The sequence below is a fragment of the Odocoileus virginianus genome, chromosome 17 (assembly GCF_023699985.2).
Source record: "Odocoileus virginianus isolate 20LAN1187 ecotype Illinois chromosome 17, Ovbor_1.2, whole genome shotgun sequence".
NCBI lineage: Eukaryota > Metazoa > Chordata > Mammalia > Artiodactyla > Cervidae > Odocoileus > Odocoileus virginianus.
This window is the reverse complement of record NC_069690.1, coordinates 26,175,811-26,198,562: the sequence shown is the minus strand read 5'-3', so window position 1 is coordinate 26,198,562 and position 22,752 is coordinate 26,175,811. Positions and strand designations below refer to the sequence as shown.

Below are 22,752 nucleotides of genomic sequence, written 5' to 3'. Positions count from 1 at the left end.
CACCGCCCGCCCGCCTCCCCCACCGCTACCACCTCCTCCTCCTCCTCCTCCTCCTCCTCCTCCTCGGCGGCGGCGTCCTCGTCCTCCTCCTCACCGCCTCCCCCAGCCCCCCAAACCCCCGGGCCACCCCCCTCCGAAACCCCCCCTCGGGGCCGCCGTCTGACGAGGGGGGCCAAACCACCCTAAAAATTTTTCTTGGAAAAAAATTGAGGACTTTTTTTTTCCTTCTCTCCTTCCTCCCGAGAGAACAAGAGAGCGGGATTAAAAAAAATATATATATATAAAAGTTTTCGACTTCTCTCTACCCCCCTCTTCGTGGCTTTAAATATATTTAAATTCTGAGGGGGGCGCTCAGAAATATTTCTCAGAGCTGAGGCACTAAGATGGCCGCCTGGAAATTATTTTTAAAACAACCCCCCCTCCAGCACCGCCACCCCCTCCATGAAGAAAGGGAGAGGGGGGAAAAATCCCCTTTTAAAACAAAATGGCTGGCTTAATATTTCATTTTTCACCCCCCCCCATTCTCCTCCCTGTTATACCCCCATCTCCAAGCCTCTACCCAGAAACCCACAAATTTCTCTCTTTTTTCATAACTGATTAGTGCACAGATTAATAGAGATATTTTCCTTGTGTACTGAGTGTGTGTGTGTGTGAGTGAGTGAGTGTGTGTGCGTGTTGGGGGGGGCATGAAGGATTTCTGCATAAAACAAAAATGGCTGCTGTGACTAACTCCCCCCTTATAAAAAAATATTTGAGGGGGGGGCATTAATCAGTACTCATGCTCAGTCTGACATCAGCATAAATTGTTAAAGGTTAACTAGTTAGATACTAGTCCAACTAGATTTAATTTTTTTCTTTTCTTTACTAGTCTCTTCCTCCCCACCTCCCTTCTCTTAAAGAAAAGCTTTTTTTTTTTTCTGAATACTTCAGAAGGGAGTGGTTTGATGTGAAGGTTTTTTTTTCCCCTTCAGGCATTGAAAAGGAAAAAGATGAAATATATGTTTATATATAACTCTGTTTCTACATACCTCATTAAAGTCAAAACGCATTTAATTGTGTAGGTATCTTTTAAGTGAGAAGCGGTACTGGATTTTTTTTTTTTTCTTTAAAAAAGTGATAGAAATCCTAGTGACTTTTGGGGGAGAGATATGAATAGATACGATGATTGAGTTTTTTTCAAAGGAGTCCATATTTGATTCTCCCCTTTGCCCAGCCTTTTCAGTGATTTATAATTGTAAATTTTATCCTCACTCTTTTCTCCTTTACCTCGTCCTACCCTCCCCCAATTACCTGAATATAAAATTCATCGGACTTGGGAAATTAATTTAGGAGTAAATAGAACATTTTTGTTCTATTGTGAAATTATTTTCTCTTTTCTCCCATTTCAGTATATTTCCCTTCCTCCATGATCTCCAACACTGATAAAGTGGAAGAAACTGAGGTACCAAGAAACAGAAAAGTAACTGGGACTGAAAAAAAGAAAGAGGTAGGGGATTACATTCACATTTTTCATTTGACTTTCTGACCTACGGTTTTCCACTATACACCAATGTTATCTTTAAAGTGATACCAGGAATCAAATGGAAGGTTGAAAAGGAGTCCAAAAGTAGCTTTCTCATCCAGAGATTTGGTCATAGTAGTCATGAAATAAACGTTGCCAGTTGAGCGGTGCTTGCAAAGGGAGGAGGGCAGATAGCTCAGTTCAATGCTGTTTCGTTCTTGTCATCCTTTTTTAATACTCCAGTTTCCTCCCATATTTTTGATCTCACTTTGACCTTTCCCTTGCTTCCCAACACATGCCTGTGGAATCATTTCTCTCCTGGGTTGTTTCTCTATCTCTTGAGTATAGCTGCCAGCCACTCAGCAGCCCCTGCAGGGTTTGGGAACACCTTTTAAGAGGAAGGGGTGGGTAGGCAGCAACCAGAAAATAATAGTGACAGGCATATTTTTACTTACAAGGCTTAAGTATTCTTTATTGATGTGCCACTCTTCAGCCCCAGCTAATGCACTTTATTGAGCATTGATTTCCATCTTCTTTTTAACCTGAACTTTGGAGTTCTCTTGCCTCAACTCCCATATCCTTCCTGTACTGAGTGTAACTCTATTTCTCTTCCATTTGATTTCGTAAAGTCTCCTTTCTCAGACCCTCTGTACTAGTCCATCTGGGTATCCCCTCCTTTCTGTATATAGGCATCTGTGTATGTGTGTCTTTTTCACCGAGACTTTCTCATCCCTTGACGCTCAGGCCCTGTCACCTCTAAGTGACTTTCCATCTCTGTCTTCTTTGTGTTTACGTCTGTCTTCCTGGCTCTTGACTGCGTATGCCTCTTCCTCATGTGTGCCTGACTCCCCCTCTTTCTGGCCCCTCCGCATGTGTCTGGGAAGAGTGTCCCCACGTGCATGTGGGCAGCCCTGCACATCATGGTGCGCCGCAGTCTCTCCGCCTGGGCGGCCTCTCCCCCTGTGCTGAGCGCCTCTGCCTGCCTGCCACGCGAACCATGAGCTGCAGGTGTGGGTGGCTAAAGGTGGCCATGTGCATCCCTGTACACACATTCATCATTCTCTCGAGTGTGCTTTGCATATGGATCTGTTCATTTGCCTGATTCTTCCTCTTGTCCAACTCCTCCTCTGCCTGCCTGCATCTCCTGTTCTCTTTTCTCTCCCTACCGACCTCTTGATTTTTCTTCTTCTCTCCTTGTTTCCCCCTGCCTCCCTACCTGCTTGCTCCTATTATGGTGTCTGCCTGCCTGCCTGTCTGCTCCTCCCTGACTGGCTGGCAGCCTCTTTCTCTCTCTGGTTGTCTGTCTGCTTCTCTGGCTGTTTGCCCACCACTCTCTCTCTGGCCATCTGTCTCCCCGCCTGCCTGTCTCTATCACTTTTTTAGTCTCCGTCTCTTGGTTTGTCTACCTTCCAGGCCCTACCATGGTTCCTTGTCTTGATTTGCCTCTTATCTTGCCCTTCTACTTGTTCTTCTCCTTTATGCCTGTTTAGTTCACGCCATCTCCTTGCCTCCCTTCATGTCTGTCTTCTTGCTTGTCTACCCCACTTGTTTGCTGCTCTCCCACCATTTAATGCTTTTATCTTTTCAGTGTGTATGTTTATCAGCTTTTTCTCCCTAGGCTTCCCCTATCCCAACATCCCATCAGTGTTTATGGTCTCACTGCCACAGACCTGTCAGTGACCCCCTTGCCCCAAAACCTGCCTTCTTGCCATATCCCTTACCTGCCTTCTTTCACTGCTTGCCTCTGTTTCAGTTCTTTCTTTTTCCTTTTATATCTCTGGTTCCTCACATAGTCTGCCTGCCTCAATCTTTTTGCCATTTTCCCAGTCTCTCCTTGTCTTTTTGTTTTTCTGTTTTCTAGCTACTTAGCTGGCTCTCGCTGTCCACATCTCTGCTTGCTTTTTTTCCTTCTTTTTTTTCTATCAACTTTTAAATAGATAGTGCATACAATAGGGCGTCCCAAGTGAAGCAGTGGTAAAGAATCCCGCAGTGGTAAAGAATCAGCCTGCCAATGCAGGAGGCACAGGAGACACATACACACACAGTACAAATTTCTTATAGAACTATAAGTATTGTGTAAGAGTAAGCATAAGCCTCCCTCCTATCCCTTCTTCCTCTCCTCAGAGATAGTGTGCATTCCTTGGATCTTGAGAGAGGCATCTATATATATATATGTCTTCGTGCTTTTTTGCTGTACTCCTTCCTTACTCTCTCCCAGTTTTGCTGGTTGCTTCTTCCTGTCAGTGTGTCAGTACTCCCTCCTACCTCACTGGGCTTGTCATTCCTTGCTTCTTGTCTTTTTGATTCTGTTTTATGGCACCTGTCTTTTTGATTGACTGCTTGCTAGTTACATGCTTTTACTACCAGAACCTGAGGTGTGCTTAGGAAAGGCCTGTTGTCTCCTAATATCCTATTCTGCTCTGCGTTGTGAGTTATCCCAGTGACTGCACAGCGTTGCTGGTGAAACCATTAGTGTACTAAAAAATATCTTAAATATAGGAACAGTTAATAAATACAGATGGTTTGTAAGCTGAGCTCACATACACATGGAGCAGACAGGGTCCCATTCTCCTTTGCCCAAGTCTATATGAATTCTTTAAAGGAATATGAATCTAGATCCTTTTAGGCTCAGCAGCACCCTTAGGCTGTTGATCTAGACCTGTTCAAGAAGTTTGCCTTCCTCCTAGTCTAAAAGATTTTGCTTCTTGTTAAAACTTTCTCCCTTTTTCATCCTTCCTTCTGATTCCTCTCACGTGTCACCTTAGAGATGTTATAACTCCTTGGGGTAAGCAGAGACAACAACTTGTATCCAGGTCTCTTCAGAAAAATGATGCTAAATGATGCTAAAACACAGTGCACTGTTCTTTCATTTCTGCTTTTTCACTGCCTGTATTCCTGAATTTAACTGTTTCAACCTCTGTTTCTCTCTTTTTCCCTCTTTCTCTCTTATTTCTCTTTTCTTGGTTCTCTTTAGTCTTAACTGTCTTGGGCTCCATTCTAGCCTCTTTCTGATTGGCCACCTCCCTCTCTTCTGTCTGATTGGCTTGTATCCCTCCATCACCCCATCTGTCTGCTGGATTCTCCCTGTCTGCTTGCAGTAATGTATGTCATAGCACTTTATAAATTATAAAGCAATGTGTGATATAAAACGCTATTATCACTTTATCTCTTTTTTATATTTACTGTTTTTCTTTCTCAGACTGCTTTCCTTCTTTCTCCCCCTTTCTGTTTGTCTGCCTGCATCCCTCTTGGTGATTTTGCCTACCTGTGTCAGTAATCCTTTCTCTCCTTGCCAGCCTATCTGTTTTTTTTGCCATCCTTCTTCTCTGTTTGGCTGTTGTATCTCTTCTGTGTTTCCAGGTTCCTCTTTATTGTCTTTTAGCTGTCCATTCTGTCTGTCCTTAGCCCTTTTGTTTGTGCCTGTGTGTCTTGCTTTCTCTAGCTGCTTGTCTCCCTGCCTGTCAGTTCCAGAGTGGGCACCACTTTCTGCCTTTTTCTATCTTTCTTAAAAAAATAAAAAGAAAATAAAAAATAAAAATACCATATGACTAATTGGTAGGAGAGTTTTTTGTTTTTTGTTTTTTTTAATGAAAAGACCGTTACAGTGAGAACAAGGAACTCAGGAGTGCAGTTGTCAAATATAAACCAGAAATTACATGCCCACCACTGGTGCAAAAAAAAAAAAACAAGAAAAAAATTGTAAGGGGCTCTGAAGCCAGTAATAAGATTAAAGCAAAAGCTAGAAACATCAAGAGCTATAGTTGCTAACCTTTTTTGTATCATAGAAAGTTATAAACCCTTTCCCCAGAAAAACAGTATCTACACAATACCACATATATGATCCTGAAACCTATGGAGCCCAGGTTACAACTCTGATGTAGGAAACCAATGAGAATGATTGATAGAGCAGAGGCATGAACTCACTCAGCAAGCAGATCAAAGGACTGAAAAAGCACTTTGCAGCCTTATGATTTTTCTACCAAATGAGATGTTAAAGTGATTCCTAGTTGTCTTTTGAAATTTAAAGGTTAGTGGTAATAATGAAAGGCATGTAAATGCTGAGGATTTTCTAGGCTTAACCATAGAATTTTAAAGATAGAAGGTCATCCAAACCAGTGTTTCCCAAATGGCTAAGTAAGATTGCCACTGGTCCTTTCCTGGGAAGCCCTGTCCTTTGTTCTGCGATTATATATTTATTATATTTATATAAAATAGGTAATATGCTATATTTATATGTAACAAATCTGTAATATATGTGTATATATCTATACATGCTAGTATTTTTAACAGTATATTTATTTAAAATGTCTTTTCTAAAAATGAGGTAGAAAAAAAATTTTTTTTAATTTAAAAATAAAAATGAGGTAGATCTGTGTGGAAGGATGTCCATGATAGATTTTACAGAGAGAGAAGAAGAGAAAGGAAATGAATTTTTATACTTCTGTACAACTTGAAAAATTTTCAACATACAGGTACTGCTTTTATAGTTACAAAATGTTTTAATATCTTTCTATGAGATAATGGTGATGGATATATATGGATGGATAATGGTTTGGGTTTTGTTGCTCTTAATGTCATTATTTAGCATAATAAAAAACAATTCCATGTTGATCACTAACTTTTTTTTTTAAAGTTTTACTGGTCACTGTCATCTAAAAGTCTAGGATCTACTGCTTTAACCTAACTTCTTGATTTTGTGAAGAAAGAAATCTCAGTCCTTCATACATCATAGTCATGACTTGCCATGTTTACATGCTACCTATATGCATACTGTATTTCTTTAAGTCAATTCACTTTTCTTTAACTTAAATGGTCTTTAAAAAGTAAATTTTATATTAATAAATAATCCCATAAATCCTTCATTTGATGGCTTATTACAATTTTCTCAATTTATTTTAAAATACAAATAATCATTAAAAAGTCCATAAAAATAAAAGCAACCTGCATGCTACCAGTGGTATAAGTACTGTGTTTTAGGAAACATCACTTGAATTTTGTAGGTACAGAAATGGGCCCAGATGGTGAAAGGATTGCCCAAGATCAAATTACTTGTTAGGGACAGAAGCAGAACTTGAACCTGTATCTTAAAATTTCTAGTCTGCTGTTCTTTTTTCTGTCTACTAAATGACTTGTAAGTCAATGGATATTTTAGGGTTTTTTTAAAGGAAGTAATATGTAGAATTAATGGTCACAATTACTACCTTATTATCTGTTTAACAGCTCTGCTACAGAACTGGCAATGGTCAGTTTAATTGTAAGTATATTACTAAGCTTACATGTTTTCTGATAGAGTTCCACCTCTTATCTACCCTAGAGAAACAACCATTATTACACTTGTGCATGAGGTGAAATGTACAAAGATGTTCATTACAACACTGTTTGTAATAGCAAACAATTAGAAAGACTCTAAATCTCCAACATTAATGAATAACTATACAGCAATCAAGAAAAATGAGTTACATCTACATAGTAAGATTCCTTACTGTATTGTTGAATGGAAAAAAGCATGCTGTAAAATAATATAAACATTATGATATCATTTATGTTCAAAGAAACTAAAACCAATACTATATGTTTCAACAGATACATTTACATGTATATAAATTCCTTTAAAAAATTCTGGACATGTATATACCAAATTGGTCTCAGTGGTTACTTCCCCCCACCCCCCCAGTGGTTACTTTTAGGAAATAATAGTCAAGATACTTAGCTTTATTGATAATTTTGAATTTTTACAATGAGAATGTATCATTTGTTACTTGTGTAAACAAATTTATAAAGCCTAATGGCAACACAATGGATAGAGGAGCTTGGCAGGCTACAGTCCATGGGATTGCAGAATCCTACAGGACTAAGAGACTAACACTTTCACTTTCAATGATTACATTAACAAATGAAGCCAAATGGGACAGAAAGTAGTGTGATTTCTCTAAAGAAATCATTTCCCCTCATCTCTTTAAAGAGAAAAGTATGGAAACAAACTATAATCAGTGTGTATAACGTAGTTAGACTTTTGAGAACAACAGTGAGGTTCTAGTTTAAAAACTAACTAAAATATTAAGGGTAGAAAAGAAAGTTATAGAAGGGCATATATAATATGGTACCACTGATGAAAGGGAAAAAAATGTGGATTTTCATAGAATATTCCTAGAGGAATACACAAGAAACTGTAGTCATTACCCCTGGGAAGGGAAACATTTGTTTCATTGTGCATCTTTTAAAGCAACTTGAAAAATTTTAGTGACCAAGGGATTAGTTAGGAGGATGGAAGAGAAACGTTTGAGGTCAGACATAAACACAAAAAAGTTAATTAAGGATATGTGGTAGTAAAAATAAAGTTCAGAGAAAAGAGCTCTTAGGGAGGGAAGGATTTTCAGATGTGGTTGTACTTGAAGTAGGCCCCAAAAGATAACCAAGATTTATACGGCAGAGAGAAGGAAGAGCAGGTTTAAGTGGAGTAGGAAAGTATTTAGCAAGTAGTATGTGGACCTCATCTACCTAGAGTAGTAAGTTCATGATAGGAGGTTTTTAATTTTTAAAATATATGTATAATTGAGAACTATTTCACAGGTTCAAAAGAGTATGTATCATATATATCAGCCACAGAGAACGGTAAAATGAACACATGTATCCAGTGTTAGTTTAATAAATATAGCATTAGTAATGTCTTTATTTTTAAAATATTTGAAAAATATTTGTGTATTTATTTATTTGGCTATGTCAGGTCTTAGTTGCAGCATGTGGGATCTTTCACTGGGGAACGTGCTCAGTAGTTGAGGCTCATAGGCTTAGTTGCCCCACAGCATGTGGGGATCTAAGTTCCCTGACCAAACCCAGGTCTCCTGCATTGGAAGATGGATTTTTAACAACCAAACCACCAGGGAAGTCCACGTTAGTAATATCTTCAAAGCCTCACAGTGGTCTTCCTTTCCCTACCCTACCCTACCTGGATCCTGAATTTTGTGTTATCATTCACTTGCTTTTTCTCTATGATTAGTTCTATTCCCACCTGTAACTTTTTGCTTTTTAATTTAAGTATAGTTGATTTATAGTATTTCAGGTATACAATAAGAACTTTGCTGGTAGTCCAGTAGTTAAGACTCCAAGTTTCCAATGTTGGGGGCACCAGTTTGATCCTTGGATGGGGAACTAAGATCCCACAAAATATATAAACAAAAAGTCTACACTCAGGTGTACGGCAAAGTGATTCAGTTATAAATATATTTATATATCTTTTTCAGATTATTTTCCATTATAGGTTATTATTATAAGATACTGAATATAGTTCCCTGTGCTATATACAGTAGGTCCTTGTTGTAATCTGTTTTATATGTAGTACTGTGTATCTGTTAATCCCAAATTCCTAATTTATGCCTCCTCCCATCTGTAACTTTTTAATTTTGAAAACTTCAAACCAACAGAAAAGTTGGAGTACAATGAATACCCATTTACTTTTAGATTTACTAATTTTTGACCTTTTGCCACAATGACAGGATTACATGAGCAAATGCTTATGATCTAATAATGTTAATTGCATAAAACAATATAAAGTCATGTATGTAGTATAGTCATGACTATGTAGGAAAATATTAGAAGGAAGTGGTTAAGATGTTAATACTCGTTTCTGCTGAGTGATAGAAATAAGTGATTTTTGTTTTATATCTTTATGTTCTTCTACCTGGAATTTTCTGTAAACAACACATATTATATATGTGTTATAGAAAAAAATTTTTAATTTGTTTTAAAAATTAATTTTAAAAATATATGGAAAGAGAATAGGAGATAGTATCAAACGTTCATTCATGAAGTTTGGTAGTCCCAAAAAGTTAGTTTAAAACACAGTAATATGGAAAATAAACCTGGGTTCAGACATTGTACATCACTGACTCAATGGACATGAGTTTGAGCAAACTCTAGGAGATAGTGAAGGACAGGGAAGCCTGGCGTGCTGCAATCCATGGGGTCACAGAGAGTTGGACGTGACTTAGTGACTGAACAGCAACAGAGACCTTTTATCTGAAGGAATCTAATTCTTTTTCTCCAAGGTGGTTTCCAGATTCACCCATCTTCTGTGAAAAGCTCCTATTTCTTTAAGGCTCCAGTAGTCTGACTGTTAGACCCCTCCACTTCTCTCCCTGGCTGTCATCTGCTTTCCTCCTTTATTGAAGACTGACCTCTGGCTCCATCCTGCCCTTGATATCCTATCTAGAGATCTTTCTCGCCATTCCACTCTTCTCTCCCACCTCTAGGAACTAGTATATTCTTACCTCTTCTGAAAAAAAATAGTACTTCTTCTGAAATATTAACTTCAAGCCTCTTACTTTGGCTGCAGCTTTCTATCCTTCCAGCTCTCTTATTCACTATTCTTGGACCCATGAGACCCTGTAATACCTTAATTCTTCCATTTTGTCCTAATCAGCTCCACCATGTCCTCATATACTTCTGGGAGACAGATCATCAGATGAGAACTCCCTTGAAATACACTAAAACTACATATTTAACTGTATTCATATTCATCCTTTCCTCCGTCCTGTTCTGTCCAAAGCTAATACCTACACTTGGGCTCCCAGCCTTGCCACCTTCCCAGCTGTAATGATTAACAGTGATCCCCTAACTCTCCTTTGTCTCCCATTCTACTTGCTCCTTGCCAACCATATTTATTTTCTTTCTCTTAACAATATAGGCTTTTAAAATATTTCTTTATTTATTTGGCTGCGCCAGGTCTCAGTTGTGGCGTGTGCCATCTAGTTATCTGACCAGAGATTAAACCCAGCCTCCGGCATTGGGCATACGGGCCACCACAGAAGTTCCCCCCAACCACGTTTAAATGTATTCAAATCTCAACTAACTTTAAAAGAGACACTCTGGACCTTTTAGCTGCCACCCTACCTCACTGCTGTGTCCACTCATAGCCACACTTCCTGAAAGAATTCTCTACACTCAAACGGTCTACCTTACTTGCCCGCTCATTTTCCAACCCTCTGCCCAGCCTCTCGTTGAAAACTGCTTTCATAAGATAACCAACAACCTAAAAAAAAAAAAAGATAACCAACAACCTGGTTACTAAATTAAGAGAAAATTTCTGAGTTCTTAACTTGAACACCCGCTTCTTGAAAGAGCTTTTGTGATCTGTGTCAGTCTGGGATCCCACATCTGCTCATCCTTCTATTGCTGCCTTTTACCTAAATCCTTTTCTTTGCTCTTCATTGAGCAAAAGGGATACCTTGAAAGAAAAGGAAGGGACTTTCCTGGCAGTCCAGTGGTTGGGACTCTGCACTCCCGGCAGGAAAAAAAAAAAGGAAGATTTATCTCCAAACTTTTGTCTTCTTTTCCCAGTTTCTGACCTTGCTGTACCACTTGCAGGATCTTAGTCCCTCATCAAGGGATCAAACCTGCTCCCTCCGCAGTGAAGAGTGCAGAGTTCCAACCACTGGACTGCCAGGGAATTCCCTTCCATTTTCTTTAAGACCTGCTTTGATTGATCACTATGATGGAACCTGAATATAACAATTCTATACAAAATAGCAAAAACTGAACATCTTTTCCCCTTTCACAATGCCTTTTTAACAATTTCTTAATAGTTTCTTCTTGACTGGCCAGCCAGGATGCCTCACTTTCCATCCGTTGTTAAGCCCTGGCTGTTTGAGCAGAACTGCCGTGGCACCTTTCCTGCAGAGCCCCAAGCTGTCCTCCTGCTCCTTTGCCTGCTCATGGGCCCTTTCACCACCTAGCTCTCTGGATAGGAAGAGTAATTTTAATTTCAGAGTAAACTGGATGTGATTAATAAATTAAAATTTTTTTTAAAATGCCATGTTCCAAAACTGTATAACTCCTAATAGATGTTCCATAGCCAAGTAAGGAAGAGTTTGAGCTCTGGGTTCAGGTAGCATCTGAAATTAAGTTCTGCCACTTACTAACAGTGACCCTGGGGAAGCAGCTTATCCCACGAGTCTCAGCTCCCTTATCTGTCAAGCAGGGATATAAGTGCTTGCTTCACTGGGCTGCAGTGAAGATCAGTGAGCTAACTTACATAAGGCACTGGCTGTAAGGCACTTGGTAGTAAGTAGCTAGTGTTCTAAACAATCACGTGTACTATTAGCCATTTTTCACTTCAGAGAGATCCACTTAAGATGCTTGCAAGGTGTGAGGCTTTATGACCTCGGTTATGAGCAGCACCTTAAACTGAAGGAGCAAAGGGCTGACTTTAATTATTCCTGTTCCCAACAGTTGGCTCCATTTCCTCACTTTCCTCTGCTTTATTTTAAATCGGCTCAGTTCTGGTGTCATGTGAAACAAACCACATTTTACTATGCTCAGTTCTCCTAATGGAGGCACAAACACTGTTGTTAGGTTGGAAACCAGTTAGTCACAGACACGGTCTACTAATTTTCCAATCATGACACACGTTACCTGGATGCTAAATAATGTCGAATCTCAGGAAATCCCAAGGAGAGCATTCATTAGTAAATAAGGAATGGATCGCGTAAGGAAAGGGAAAGAAAGCGAAAGATCTTGAGTCTCTGTCCCAAGGACCTTTTATACTGCTAGGCATTTCCCCATATCTTATCATATTTAATCTTCTCAACAACAGTATAAGGTAACTTCTTTTTAAGTGACTATGACCTGGTATATGACTGTTGTCCTTAGTGCATCTCTACTACTTTTGTTCATGTTTTGTGATTGAAGAAATGGAACCTAAATGAAGGATATTCTGTGGGTAGTTACGAAGCCAGAAAGCGCCTTCCTCTGTAGCTGGAATTCTGTGAAGACCTCATTCATGCCTCATCCATCCACCGTCTTCTCTAAGGCACCACTATTTTGCTGTTGCTAAATCTGTGGACACTCAAGTCCTCACCTTACTCGACTGTGTGACGTTTCACACTGTTGACTATTCTCTCCTCGCAAATACTCTCTCTTTGGCTTCACCAGCACCATTTTCCAGGGTCTCTCTCACCACTTTGGCTCATCCTTCTGAGTTTCCTTCTCCTCCTCTCTCTTAGATACTGTTCCTCCCAGGCCTTCCATGTAGATCACACTTTATTCTTGAAGTGATCTCATCTTTGATTTTGGTAATAGTTATTGCTGATAATTTAACTCTATTCAGGATCTCATACCACATACTTGGTAAGATCTGGACATCTGTTATTTCCATGCTCCAGAGTTACTTCAGAGATCTAACTAAAAACACATCATCTTCCTTCCCCATGAAACTCTCCTTCTAATCATTTCCCTCCTCTGTCAGTGGATGCATCATCCTCTTGGTCACCCAGACCCAAAACTTAGGTGTCATCCTTGACTCCTCGCCCTGCCTCAGACCCTTCCCAATAGAATACCGGGTTGTGCAGTTCTCTCTTGAGTTCATCTTCTCTGACCTCCACTGCCACGAACTTCATGCCAGCCACCTTTCCACTCTTCCCTGAATTGCTGTAATGGCACCGTCTCCCTGTCTCCACTTTGTTCTTTTTCTCCCCTTGCATCCATTCTCTCTTGACATTGTAGTCAAGTCACCTTTTCAAAAATGCAATTCTGGAGAAGGAAATGGCAACCCACTCCAGTGTTCTTGCCTGGAGAATCCCAGGGACGGCGGAGCCTGGTGGGCTGCCGTCTGTGGGGTCGCACAGAGTCAGACACAACTGAAGCGACTTAGCAGCAGCAGCAGCAGCGACTATATAACATCCAGTTGAAGACTAGCAGGGGGGTACTCTTTCTGCCCCCTTCTGATGCCTATGTCAGAAGCTTTCTCTATCTCTTTTATGCTTTAATAAAACTTTATTCCGCACACACACACAAAAACAAAAATGCAATTCTGATCTCTCCTTATAAAACCCTTAACTCCAACTTGTATGCTTGAAAGGGTGAATTTTATAGTATGTGAACCATATCTCAATTAAAAACAAAAACAAAAAACCTGGTTTACAAAGTCTCACAGGACCTGTTCTGGCCTCAATGCCTCTTATTGCCCACCCTCTTCAGGCCTCCCATCTCTTGTTGGTCTCCTCTTGGTTTACCATTCTGCACTTCCTTCTGCCTCTGAGCTCTCCACACAACCTCACCTCTAAACTATGCACTCTGTGCTGTCTATTCTTCCTCCCACCCTCTCACCTCTTCATTTGGCTACCTCCTCCTTGTCCTTCCAGTCTCAGCTGGAGACAATACTTCTCCAAAAAGCCTTCCAAGTGATCTCCCCAGACTGGGATTAGATACTTCTAAAGCATTTCATACTCAGCCCTTTTGTAGTATTTGTAACATTATATGTGTTCACTTTATGAATGTTGAGTAACTGATCTGGGTTGAGCATGGGGCTGGGTGCTGGATATTGATCATGTTCCCCCCAGAGCTTATACTCTAAAGAGGAATATGGACATTAAAGAACAAATTACACTAGATATTTTTATTGTAATTATGATGTTTCATGGCAACCTGAGAGGGTGTGATGAAAGAGTTGACATAATTGAAGGGACCAGGGAAGACTTCTCTGAAAAAGTGACATTTAAGCAAACACTTTTAAGGGCAGCTGTTGGCCAAGTGATGAGTGGAGGGTGGTGTTCATGCAGAGAAACAGCATGTTAGAAGGCCCTGGCAGAAAGGAGCTTGGGAGGAGGGTCAGAAACTGATAAAGAGGAGCCTAGGGGAGGTGGCGTAGGGGAGGGATGGATTGGGTGTTTCAAATTAGCAGATGCAAACTATTACATACGGGATGGACAAAGAACAAGGTCCTACTGTATAGTGCAGGGACCTATGTTCAGTATCCTGTAATAAACCATAATGGAAAAAATGAAAAAGAATATATACACACACATATATGTATATGGGGCTTCCCAAGTGGCACTAGTGGTAAAGAACCTGCTTGCCAATGCAGGAGACATAATAAGAGACGTGGGTTCAATCCCTCAGGAAAATCTCCTGGAGGAGAGTACGGCAACCCACTCCAGTATTCTTGCCTGGAGAATCTCATGGACAGAGGAACCTGGTGGGCTATAGTCCATAGGATCTCTCTGTATACAACTGAATCACTTGCTGTGTAGTACAAATTAACACAATGTTGTAAATCAACTGTACTTCAGTAAGATAGATGTAAAATTGAAAAAAGAAGAGTCTGGAAGAGCCAGATCATGCAGGGCCTTGAGGACAGTAGTAAGGGTGTCTGTCCTATGTTTAAAGCCTTTGAAGACTTAGGGGAACTTTAAAAGCTTCCTCCTAAGGACCTACTGTGTAGCACAAGGAATTCTACTCAATATTCTGTAATGACCTATATGGGAAAAGAATGTAAAGAGTGGATATATGTACATGTGTAACTGATGCACTTGGCTGTACACCTGAAACTGACACACATTTTATTCAGTTCAGTTCAGTCGCTCAGTCGTGTCCGATTCTTTGTGACCCCATAGACTGCAGCACGCAAGGCCTCCCTGTCCATCACCAACTCCCGGAGTTTATTCAAACTCATGCCCATCCAACCATCTCATCCTCTGTCCCCTTCTCCTCCCGCCTTCAATCTTTCCCAGCATCAGGGTCTTTTCAAATGAGTCAGCTCTTCGTGTGAGATGGCCAAAGTATTGGCATTTCAGCTTCAACATCAGTCCTTCCAATGAATATTTAGGACTGATTTCCTTTAGGATGGACTGGTTGGATCTCCTTGCAGTCCAAGGGATTCTCAAGAGTCTTCTCCAACTCCACAGTTCAAAAGCATCAATTATATGCCAGTAAAAAACAAACACAAAATACTTCCGTTGGCTTTGTACAAGTGGAAGCAAGATGACTGGTTAGGAGCTTCACAAACTTGTATGAATCTCCCACTATCCTGTAAGCTCTTTGAGGGCAGAAGTTGTGTCTTACTATTTAGTGTATAGTCACAGAGTCCAGTATTGTGCCTGATACATTAGTAGATGCTCAGTATTGGGTTAATGAATTGAAGAAGTGGATGTTGGGGCCAGGATTCCAACTTTGGTTTTCAGAAAGACTCAAAACCCCACTGCTACCTAAGACTGACTGAATGTCCCTCCTTTTGCCTCCAGGGCATCTGTGGTCAATTGTATTTTCCAAAAATGGCCACAATAATAACTCACATCCAACATGTTTTTATTACAGTGTGACTTTGACACTTCCCACTGAGAAGTGAGGCCTAGTTCCTTCCCCTTGAATTTGAGATGAGGTTATAATAAGTGCTTGAGCTTCCTCCTGGTTCTCTTGGGAGACTTGCTCTTGGAACTGAGCTACCATGCCTTGAGGAAGCCCACCCAAGCTGAGAAGGGACTCTCATGGAGAAGAGCCCATAGATGGCATCAACTTTCCAGCTGTTTGCAAGTGAGCCATTTTGAAAGTGAATTCTCCAGCTTCCAGTAATCTACCCAGTTGATACCTTATGGAGTGAAAATGAGCTGTCCCCAGTGAACCCTGCCCAAGTTACAGACTCAGCAAAATAAGTGATGGTGGTGGTTTGAAGCCACTTAAGTTTGGGGATGGTTTTAAGCAACACTAGGTGACTGGAACAGCAGCCTATGTTTGTCATGCAGGGAGGTGATGCCACTCAGTGTGGCCTATTACTATCTTGTTTCACAGATAATCAGGTTGAAGTAGACCGTTGAGGCAGGTGACAGGAATCCTGGGACCACACTGTATTGTCACCTTTGATACTTTACTTTTGGGGTCTTTATGATTGTGCTTATGTGTGTACTATTTTAGGGTCAGGGGCTGGGCCATTTTGAGACTAAGATGGAAATTACAGCACTTTTCTCCAAAATCATACACATCTCCATCTCTGCAGATGCAGACAAAAACACATACACATAATATTTAGAAATCATTTCTGCAGGCCCAGGCTAATTGTGATTTGCCATAATTTTGTCCTTTACCATTCATTTACCTTTTCATGTATGCATGTTGTAGCCCATTGAGTGAGCAAGCTTCCTGCAAAGGATATGTGCATCTAGTGACTGAGGCTTGTGGGAAATATTCACCAGGTGAATTCTTTGAAGCTGCAGTGATCTACTTAGGATAGGAAACTGTTCTTTCAATATACCCCCACCCCACCTCCCTCCAAAATGAGAGACCACCACAGAAGGACCTGAAGCCTACACTCATGTTCTATTTAGAATCTAGGTTTTAGGAACAGGCATTATTCACATACTCTTCATGCAAATATCCAGTCTTGGATATCTAGAGAATCAAGGTAGTGCCCAGTAGAAAGCTTTATACAAGCAAAACAAGCCCACTAAGAATAAATGAACATACTCTATTATCTGAAAAATTTTTGATTTTTATCCCTTCCATAGTTCTGTGCCTCACCCTGTACACACCCACTCCTGTAATCAGACCCCCTTCATGGCCTATCCCATGAGTTTTATTTGTCAAACTACACTCCTTTTCTGGCATGTGCTTATGAAAAAAAACCAGGAATAAACCTAATGCTAACAGAATAGTGGCCATGTTGTTTTCTCTTTTTTTCTAATCCTTTCCTCCCACCTATGTATTTCCATGGGCTACCTTTAATCCTAACCTGTTTAGAAGTTGAAAGTGTTTTTCCTTGTCTAGGCCCCTCTCCCTTCACTCTATAGGTGACTACAGCCACCTGGTGGCCATATAGAGAAAAGACAGGTCAATTGCCCCAAAAAATCGGGGAAGACCTTCTGTGGAGTCACTTTTGGTCTTGGATCTATGGCAAGCAAGGAAAGAAACCCGTGGACAGAGATTACAGTTTGGGACCCAGACATCCTATTTCTTGGTCCCATCTTGCCCCCCAGGACACAGCATCCATCCACTAGTTATTACAGGCAGAGGAATTCACTTAACATTTGAGTTCATCAAAATTTATTGCGCAGCAACTGTGTGCCCAACACTGGGAATAGAGCAGTGAACAAGATGGACATGCTATCTGCCCTTGTGAGTTTACAATCTAGCAGCCAGCCAGCCAATTACATCCATAATGTTAACATTACTATTGTAATAAGCGCTCTGAAATAGGCCTGGTGCTAAGAGAAGATTTAACAGAAAGTCTTGACCTACATCAAGAAATCAGACAAGGTCTCCGTGAGGAAGAAACACTTTTATCGAGGTGGGAAATGAGAGAGTGCTGCAAGCAGGGAGGACAGCCTGTGTGTCAGCTCTGAGGCAGAAAGGCATTTAGTGAACAGAAACCCAGCCAGTGTGACTGGGAGGTAGGGAATGAAGATGGGATGATGCCAGGTAGAGGCTGATTTATGCAAGGTCTTTGGATTTAGGATTTTATTCCAGAAGCAACTGGAAGCCCCTGGGATATCTGCAGGAGGAAAGTTAGATGTTTAGGTTTGTTTTTCAGAGCTCACTCTGCTCTGTGTGGAGGCTGTTGTTTAGTCACTAAGTCGTGTCCGACTCTTTGCGACCACATGGAGTGCAGCCTGTCCGGCTCCTCTGTCCATGGGATTCTCCAGGCAAGAATACTGGAGTGGGATGCTATTTTCTTCTTCAGAGGATCTTCCCAATCCAGGAATCGATGTGCATCTCCTGCATTGGCAGGTGGATCCTTTACCAGTGAGCCACCAGGGAGGACAGAAGTGGATATGGGAGGACTGGTTAGGAAGCACTCCAGACCAGAAGTAGTGACAGCTTTGAGAAAAGCAGATGGATCCCAGGGATATTTAGGTGATAGAATCTGCTTGGAGAGTGACTGTGTGTGAGGACAGGGATGTATGTCTGGCAAGAGGTACTGAAGTAGGAAATGTGGAAAGAGGGGCAAGTTTGGGCAGATCCCATAGGCACAGGCACTAAGGCCAAGGCTAGAGCAACAGCATAGTTTTGGTTCTCAAATAGTTCCCGGGTTTAACTGAGCAAACAAGATACACATGAAACAGCTGCAGAGTTGATGAAAGGTCAAAATGATTGAGATAATTCATGGATTCTGTCATTACATGGGACTGAATGGAAGCTGTCTCACAGTGAATTCAGACACTGCTGAAGCCAAAGGGGGACACAGACGTCCCTACCTCTGTCCATGCCATTCCTAATCAGCCCCTCAGCACTCCTGTGCAGCCCACCCACTGTCTCCTAGGGGGCCACCTTCCAGGAAGATACACTAACAATCTCCCTGCTTATTTTTTTTGCCTGAAACTGTCAAGAAATTCACCTGTTATGCTCATTTCCCCTTCCCTGCTTAGGTCATAGGGGACTAAATCTGGCTACTGCCCTCCATGGTTGTTCTCTTTTGAGAACTTAGTTAGCTTAGTTGACTTAGTTAGCTTCTCCCTTTGCATCACCCCTGTCAAGTCCCTTCTTGCAGAGTCACCATCTGGCAAGGCCAACTCCATCTTCTTCACCTTCCCATCAGAGGCACAGGCCCATCATGAATATACATGCCAATGCTTCCTTTTTGTACCCCATGTGAATACACTTTTGTACCCAAAGTGGCCTACCCAGTGGCCCTTACCCACTCTCGTTTTCCTGGAGTCAGTATATACCCACCTCTGTGCCTCAGAAGAGTCAGAGGAAAGGTTTGCTGTGGGTTTAACCATGAAGTAGCCTCAACAGCTGTTATTTAGCTGACACTTAGCCTTCCCTGTGTCCTCTCTGCCACAGGAGAACTCTGCTAACTCCCTTCCAGAGACAATAACTCCAACAAACAAAAAAACCACACCATGGCTGACTACACAATAGGCCTATAGGTTCCCATTATGCAGTAAGCTGGGACACTGACATATTCTCTTCATATTGAAAAGAACACAGACTTTGGAATTGGAAAGACCTGCATTTACATTCTGGTTGCGAACTAGTGTACTTCTGTGCAATTAAGCTTCTTGCTAAGCTTGAGAAGATTTATCTGTAGAACAGTGGAAATGGTATCTGTCTTATGGGTAGTTATATTAAATTAGCATATATAGCATAATATTTGGCCTGAATTACCTGGTGACCATTCACTCCCCCTCTTCCTCTTCGGTTTCAGCTGCCAAATACTATTCAGAAGAAAGACTAACCAGTTTTGTGTGGCCAGTGGCAGATATCTCCTCTTCCTGTCTTTGTAAATCCCATCTTCCTGCAGCTATGCTATTTCCATCATTGCCAGAAAAGTTCTTCCATCCCTCATCCCTGTGTAGAACTTCTCTTTCTCTTACTATGGATAAGTTCTGCCTGAGCTCTATTTGACTATCCTCTTCTACATCTCCCTGATCTAAGATACCTTATTTTTCTTGTATCATTCCTAAAAATGAATCCATTTCTAGCATTCTTCCTAGCTTTCTCAGAGTAAATGCTAATGAACCTGAGGAATAGGATCTTTACACTTCAGTAGGGCATGGGAACCTCATGCCAGCTCCCAGAGTGGAAAGGTCTAGGTCCAGGCATCGCCCCTCCCCATCCCCACCTCTTTTCCTCCAGGGCACAGAAACAGCTAAACTCCAAATCTGTCTTGAGTCTACAGGAGCATACGCCTCCCGTCCTATAGTTCTGTGAGGTCATCATTGAAGTACAGCAGTACTGCAGGTGTGTAAAGTGTACTGTCCATATTGAGGTAATCAAATTCTTCCTGCTGATCCTGGATCCCATTCTCCTCCAGAGTATAATCCATGTTCAGGTTCTTGCCGTCATATTTCCACGTGTAGCTGGCAGCATGTGCATTATAGGGGAGATAGCGGTGTAGGATTTCCCACATCGATTCCAGGGCCCCCACCTGGAGAACATGAAAGCACCCCACCCCAGAATTCTGGGTGGAACACACACACACACAGCAAAGGCCAGAAGCCCAGAAGGAGACAGAGCTGGGGTTAGGGTGCTTCCCTTGGCAGATAACAGCAGATTAAGGCACTCCACGGTCCCATAAATAAAGTTGAAGCTCCAGCATGCAATGAATGGCCCCCGAGTCCTACCTGCCTTTGTGGCAGCCACTTCTAATAAACAGATGGCCCAAACGTCACTGCCCTGACCTCATCCCCACAATAAAGTAGACTAGTAAGAGTACACTTGGAACTGATGTACAAAAACAGCACGAAAGAGCTACTGAGGACCACCATCACTAAGATGTACAAACTGTCGCCCTGGGCTCGAATTCCCAACCCCCAGAACCCAGGTAACCTTTCCTCCGTTACCCCTAAAAGGGAAGAAAACACAGCTTCCATTGGCTGTGGAGAGCTGCTGTCCTGAGCTGTTTGGAGTTTTGCTGGGGTTCTTAGTTCCCTCTATCCTGCCCCCAGGCACCAGTTCTCACCTCCAGTGTGTGCTCCTGCGACGTGAGCGTGTTAATGATGCGGATATTCCGGGTCTTGGCGGACAGCCGCCCCACCTCATAACGCGACCCTTGCCACCAAGGCTTCCCGAAATCATTGGCCCAGTCCGAACGGGGTAGCTGAGGCGGCACGTGCAGAAAGCGGCCCCGGGGGGTGCGGTATCTCAGGGAACCGGTCAGCAGATCTATGTGCTTGCGGATCTTTAAAGCAGGGGAGGAGGGCGGGAGCAGTCACTATCTCGGGCTCTGGTTGGCCTCTATTTTTCCTCTTCACCCTCCAGCACCTCCTCCCCTCAACCCCAGTTTCCAGAAGAACTCACGTCTCTGGTTTTCGGATCAAACCAGTGGCTGATATCTTGGCCTGCCACTTCCACGATGGGTTTCAGCAGCAAGTCTCCTGGGAAGGAGCAGCCGCCGTCAGTGCTAGCCATCTAAGAATCACACACCCCCGACGCTGGCCCAAATTGTGGCCCTTACCCTTGTACTCCTGTGCCAACGGGGTTAGGTTGTACACGTTTCCCAGGTAAGACACCCAGAGGTCTTCCGGCTGGTTATGTTGGGCCACCTCGGCAGGCGTGAAATAGCGACGTTGAAAATACTCAAAGTTTGGCCCGGCCACTAGGCCCCGGCTTGGCATAGCTCTTGCTCTACTGCTCACTGACTAGTTGCTTCCTCGCTCTTCAGCACGCACTCACTACTGCATCCTCCCTCGTCCGGTAGCTAAGGCGAGCGCGTTTATCCGCTGATATGGAAACCATTGTTCCTTTCCGGCCACCGTCTACTGAGATTGAACGCTGTACAGGCATAGAGGGGCGTGGGCTGCGGGTGCTCATGGGAAACGTAGTCCGATTCCGGCGTTCAAGTAATTGTGTCCTCAAGAGGTCCGAAGGAAAGAGAACACACTCCGTTTTAATTCGTTCAGTGGTCAGGGTTACAGGGACTCTTTAGGACAGACTATCTCGCGAGGCAGGGAAAAAAAAAACGAACCGGAGGAGTGTAATTATGAAATTGTCGCTAAATTCCAGTGAGACCGGTAAGAATCTAGAGAGTTGAAAAATTCTCGCGATATCGTAATACGTCCGGCGTAATTGGCCGCCTTGAGCCGCAGCACTAGTGTAGGAGAAGCTCGCGAGATCTCTGCAGTTGCCGAAGAGACGAAGAACTGGAGAGGTGATCTCGCGAAAGAAAATAGGTCGGGAGCGCTCGCGAGATCTCAGACCACCGGACTCAAAAGATTCTTAGGAAGTTGAAGGGCTTGTAGGAGGCCCGGGAACAAATGGCCGGAGCTGGACCAACGATGCTGCTACGAGAGGAAAATGGCTGTTGCAGCCGGCGTCAAAGCAGCTCCAGCGCCGGGGTTAGCTCGGGTTCTGGGAGTGAGGGGCTTTCGGGGAGCAAGATGGGGGAACGGAAGGGGAACTGCAGGTCCCGGCAGCCTCTGGGCTTCGAGTGAGCGCCCCGCAGGCTGTCGGGAGCTGTGGTTCCGCGGGCGGGCTGCAGCCGGGCGGCGCGGTCTGAGCGCCTGTCCCGCCCCGCACAGGATTCAGACGGGGAGCGCGAGGAGGACTCGCCGGCTGCGCGCGCTAGGCAGCAGCTGGAGGCGCTGCTTAACAAGACTATGCGCATTCGCATGACAGATGGACGGACCCTGGTCGGTTGCTTCCTCTGCACCGACCGTGACTGCAACGTTATCCTGGGCTCGGCGCAGGAGTTCCTCAAGCCGTCGGGTTAGTGCTCAGGGACTGCACACCCACCGGGGAATGCGGCGGAGCCTCACGCAAGGCATTTCCCCTAAAGTGCCTGGCCGCACACCTTATTTTCTGGGGCTAGAAGTCGTGGCTCAGAGGGGGCGTGGCCGACCCTGTCCTCCCTCCCTAATGCTCTCTGACTCTTCTTTCCAGATTCCTTCTCTGCCGGGGAACCCCGTGTCTTGGGTCTGGCCATGGTACCTGGACACCACATCGTTTCTATTGAGGTGCAAAGAGAGAGCCTGGCGGGGCCTCCCTATCTCTGAGCCCTGTCGCACATGCCTTTCAGTCCTCATTAAACCTGTAACTGACTGTAA

The 22,752-nt window shown here is 43.0% G+C and overlaps 2 protein-coding genes across 5 annotated transcripts in view; one reads left to right on the top strand and one right to left on the bottom strand.

Annotated features, from left to right (window-relative positions):
* NAA38 (N-alpha-acetyltransferase 38, NatC auxiliary subunit) overlaps window positions 1-22,752 on the top strand; it is a 23,561-nt gene extending 809 nt beyond the window's left edge. For 2 of the 4 annotated variants that reach the window (XM_070479038.1, XM_070479037.1), the window contains exons 2-4: window positions 1,389-1,486; window positions 22,228-22,414; window positions 22,589-22,752. In XM_070479038.1, the coding sequence (XP_070335139.1) occupies window positions 1,406-1,486; window positions 22,228-22,414; window positions 22,589-22,701 (381 nt within the window). In that variant the 5' untranslated portion in view covers window positions 1,389-1,405 and the 3' untranslated portion in view covers window positions 22,702-22,752. Of the gene's footprint in view, window positions 1-1,388; window positions 1,487-6,725; window positions 6,756-21,959; window positions 22,045-22,227; window positions 22,415-22,588 lie in introns of those variants that run through there. The other 2 variants (XM_070479039.1, XM_020869023.2) reach the window with 2 other exon arrangements.
* Window positions 17,292-21,330, bottom strand: CYB5D1 (cytochrome b5 domain containing 1). The gene is made up of 4 exons (XM_020869022.2): window positions 21,165-21,330; window positions 21,008-21,084; window positions 20,670-20,888; window positions 17,292-20,135 (listed from the first exon to the last, which is right to left on the bottom strand). Exons 1-4 carry the CDS (start codon window positions 21,322-21,324, stop codon window positions 19,905-19,907), a joined length of 687 nt encoding a protein of 228 aa, XP_020724681.1. The 5' UTR covers window positions 21,325-21,330; the 3' UTR covers window positions 17,292-19,904.